Here is a 3,620-nt window from a genome sequence, read left to right as displayed (position 1 = left end):
AAGCTAGCTAAGCACACACAGTAACTATTTGCTAAGTCATGAGAAAGTGACAAGTTGCCCTGTCTCTGCCAGGATTTTACCTCATGCTGGCTAACATGAGTSAAGAATATAACTTCTTCCTAATGAAGACAAAGCTCCTTTGGTTGCTTACTGCCCCCAGGGGGATTTCTGGTGTTGGACCAGCCTTGAAACACACAATTTTCAAACCATTTTTCCCACCGCATCATTCATCTAACATATACCAAAGCATATAAACAGAAAATAAAGGAAGTAAAAATAAAGGAAGTGAAAACAGTCAAGTATTTTTACTAAAATATCATGCTACCATCTTAAAGAAAAAAAAATGTATGATCTGAAAATCAGACAAAGCCTGGATACTCATGCTCTATTCCTGGTTTTATATACACTATAGCTATAGTCATACCTGAAAAACATGTTAGATCTCTCATGTAAAATAAATGCAGGTAACACTACAAATACTTACCCAGGATCCAAAAAATAGTATTTGGTCAATATCTGGAGAGTCTTGGATGAAGAAAATGATGAAAGGAGCTTCTTCTTCTCCTTTCATAACCTTTCACTCCAAAGCTCCCAATAGCTAGAGTCCAATCCCTTCATTTAATCATTCCACCATTCTGGTATTTATAAAGTAGGATATGAAAGACACTAAATTAGACCCTACAGTATTTTGCTAAACTGGTGGCATGCTATGGTGACCAGTCAACAAGCTCAAGTATTTTTCTTTCCCATTGTTCACATTTTAGAACATGAAAAAGGCAAAACAAACTCGGAAAGGCACTTTTTCAGTAGAGCAACAGGATAACAGCTTCTTAAACAAACTGCTAAACTTTGACTAACAAAGATAAGAGTTATGGGGGCCTACTTAAAAAAAAAGCAAAAAAACAAAAAAAATAATCAGGCACAAAATTCAGGTTGCTATTCTAAAAGGATGCCTTAGTATCTCATATGCACAGAGGTTAATCTCAGATACTCACAAAATTTACATTAATAGCTAAACTATATATTGTATATATGTACAAAGTAATTAAAATATATTATCAATAATTCTCTGGAATTACAATGTAGAAACATTCAAGGACAGTACTGCCTATCAACTACACCTTTATAAATATGTTGATATTAAAAGATGAAACACTATTATTTTCAGAGTGTATTTCCATAGTTGCATAGTTAAAAAAAATATATTTTCATCATCATTTCTGGGAAACACTTTATACACGTTGTAAAAAGACTGTTTCAAAAAGCAATAAAGACTTCTTGCTGCTTTCCAGTCACTTACTTGAAGAGTTTTGTTCTAAGTCCCTTGAAAACATAGCTTTCCTCTGTAATAGAAAGATACAGACAGACAAACATCCAGCTCCTAAGGGTATACCATCAGCTGGCAATTAGATGAGAAGCTGTAGAACACAAAGGCTAGTAGCATCATTCCCTGTAACTTATTTTTCTTGTGAGGAAAGTAAAGCCAAAGAAATTCAGAACCTTGATGGCTACATTTTTTTTTTAGCACCTCTCAACTCTGAAAGTTCTCACAGCATCTTACATTCAGCCAATAGAACTTGATAAAATTTAGTGAAAGAAATAAAGAATTGAACAGTGCATGACTTAGCCAACTTAACCCAACAGGGCCTGGATGAATCAAAAAACATACACTCCAGTCCCTTTCTCCAGTCTTTGAAAACTTTGTTGGTTGACAGGATACGATGAAGGCAGGAGTAGGCATTTAACTCTTCCACTAATTAAGAATATCAAATATTGACTGAAACTCATTCTCTTTTCTGATAAAGTAAAATGACCATTCTACTGAGAACTAGTTTCATCAGGCCATCAGACGCACTTCAGCCAAATTAAAAGAAAAGGTCAACCAGGAACAACCACTAGACTTAAATTACAAAAATGCTTGTGTCCCTGCTCATCTGCAAGAAGATTGTTCACTGCTATATGATTTCATCTTGACAGATGAAATTATTTACCTGAAGTAAGATATTAACTGAAAAAACAGCCGCTCTAATAGGTAACAAATTTAGACCAGTATTCTGCAAGCAAATGCACGACTAATTGCAGTAAGACTATCCAAAAACAAGACCACATGTGGATAAAACTACRTATGTGTACAAGTGCTTACAGATATAGGGTTTAACAGAATTATTTTCACCAAAAAAAAGCTCTGTRATCAGTGAGACTACACTTTAAATTATAAAGAATTTAAATTATAAAGAATTTTTGCACACTAACTCACTAATGGTTGGTGTTTCTAAGGAGGCTCAGACATTCGGACTTATATACCAATTTACTACTTTTGTGGTACACGATAAATAGACCATCATGTTTTGATCCAAAAGTGTGGAAAAAAGTCAGTTGATGGCGAGCACGATCCTTGGCTGAAGAACCCCAATGGCAGAGTGTAATTTCCCAAACGTTCAGCAACTCAAAACCTGCAGAAAATTGCTAAATAGATTTGAAGCAAGTTACTATGTACTGACATGCATGGAACACACAAACGCACAAAAGCATTCTGGAGACRACTTAAGTTTTTATATACATATTATTTGTCTTCATAGGCAAYTATATTACTTTTGGTTTAAATAAGAAACACTAAAATGCTTTGTACACAAATATACAGAAAACACAGTCAATTATTTCATGCAAACCTAACTTAGGTCACTGAATAGTTTTACAGCTATGGATTTCACATGTACCTAACGTATATTTGCCGTTCACTTATTAAATGACTTGCAGGAAATCAGCTTAAATACTTTTTCCTATGATATAAGTAGGACGTTCATTTTTTAAAAGTTTCGCTACTGCCAGCAGATCATTTGGCCCACTTTTACCTGAACTTACTGAACATCTGCTTCATCAGAAGTATTCTGTTAGGCCTGAAGTCTGCTTAAGAGCAACAAAAAAAAAAGCATTTATGGAAAAGCCCAACCAAAGGTAACATAAGAGCTGCCATACAGGCTGAGCCTTGATCTCATCCATCAAGCTCCTGTCTTCTCCAAGTCAAACATTAGAACTCCTCTTTTCCAAAAGGCTGAACAGTCTGACAGCTGCCTTGTCAATAAAAAAAAGTTTTTGTCTACCAGGTGGAACGAAACAAAACAGAAATATAACATTCTTCCAAAATTCAAACTGTGGAATTAGGACCCGCGAGTTTTGTTACACCCCAAGCCAATACACGAACACAGTCTTATCCAGAAGACAGACATTTGGGTCAGTCACCCTGCCGTCGCAAGCCTGGCGGCACATGTTGATCCTACGCTCAGGAAGCAGCCGTACCTCGGCAGCACTGCTGCACCCGCAGTCCCAAGGAAGCGCCCGGTAACGCCGAGCTACGCGACGCCTTCCTCGGCCCAGCTTGCATCGCTCGGATGTAAAAGCCACCGCTACCGAAAAGCCTGCGACGAGGCTACTGCTGAGCAACTGCTGCCTTCCAGGCTCAGAGGAAGGTGCCTGTGGCAGTGCCAGGCAGGGCCAGAGGGCTGCGTCCAAAGCGCGGCCTCGCAGCCACACGGCCTCTCCACCGACTGCTGGGGCGGCACCGCTGTGCACACGCGGCCCCGTCCCGGCCGCGCCGCAGGCGACGGAGCGAGCGCCCGGCT

At 38.7% G+C, this 3,620-nt stretch overlaps 1 protein-coding gene across 1 annotated transcript in view; it reads left to right on the top strand.

Moving 5' to 3' along the window:
- The first annotated feature begins 3,265 nt into the window (after window positions 1–3,265).
- TMEM41B (transmembrane protein 41B) overlaps window positions 3,266–3,620 on the top strand; it is a 32,383-nt gene continuing 32,028 nt past the window's right edge. Inside the window, exon 1 of the mRNA XM_085317088.1 lies at window positions 3,266–3,339. Within this exon, the coding sequence (XP_085173214.1) occupies window positions 3,266–3,339 (74 nt within the window). The remainder of the gene's footprint in view (window positions 3,340–3,620) is intronic.

The sequence above is a fragment of the Rhea americana genome, unplaced genomic scaffold (genome assembly GCF_003343005.1).
Source record: "Rhea americana isolate MKP2758 unplaced genomic scaffold, rheAme1 scaffold_49, whole genome shotgun sequence".
NCBI classification, from domain to species: Eukaryota; Metazoa; Chordata; class Aves; order Rheiformes; family Rheidae; genus Rhea; species Rhea americana.
Note: the sequence above shows the minus strand (reverse complement) of the source record. Positions and strands in the feature narration are given on the sequence as shown.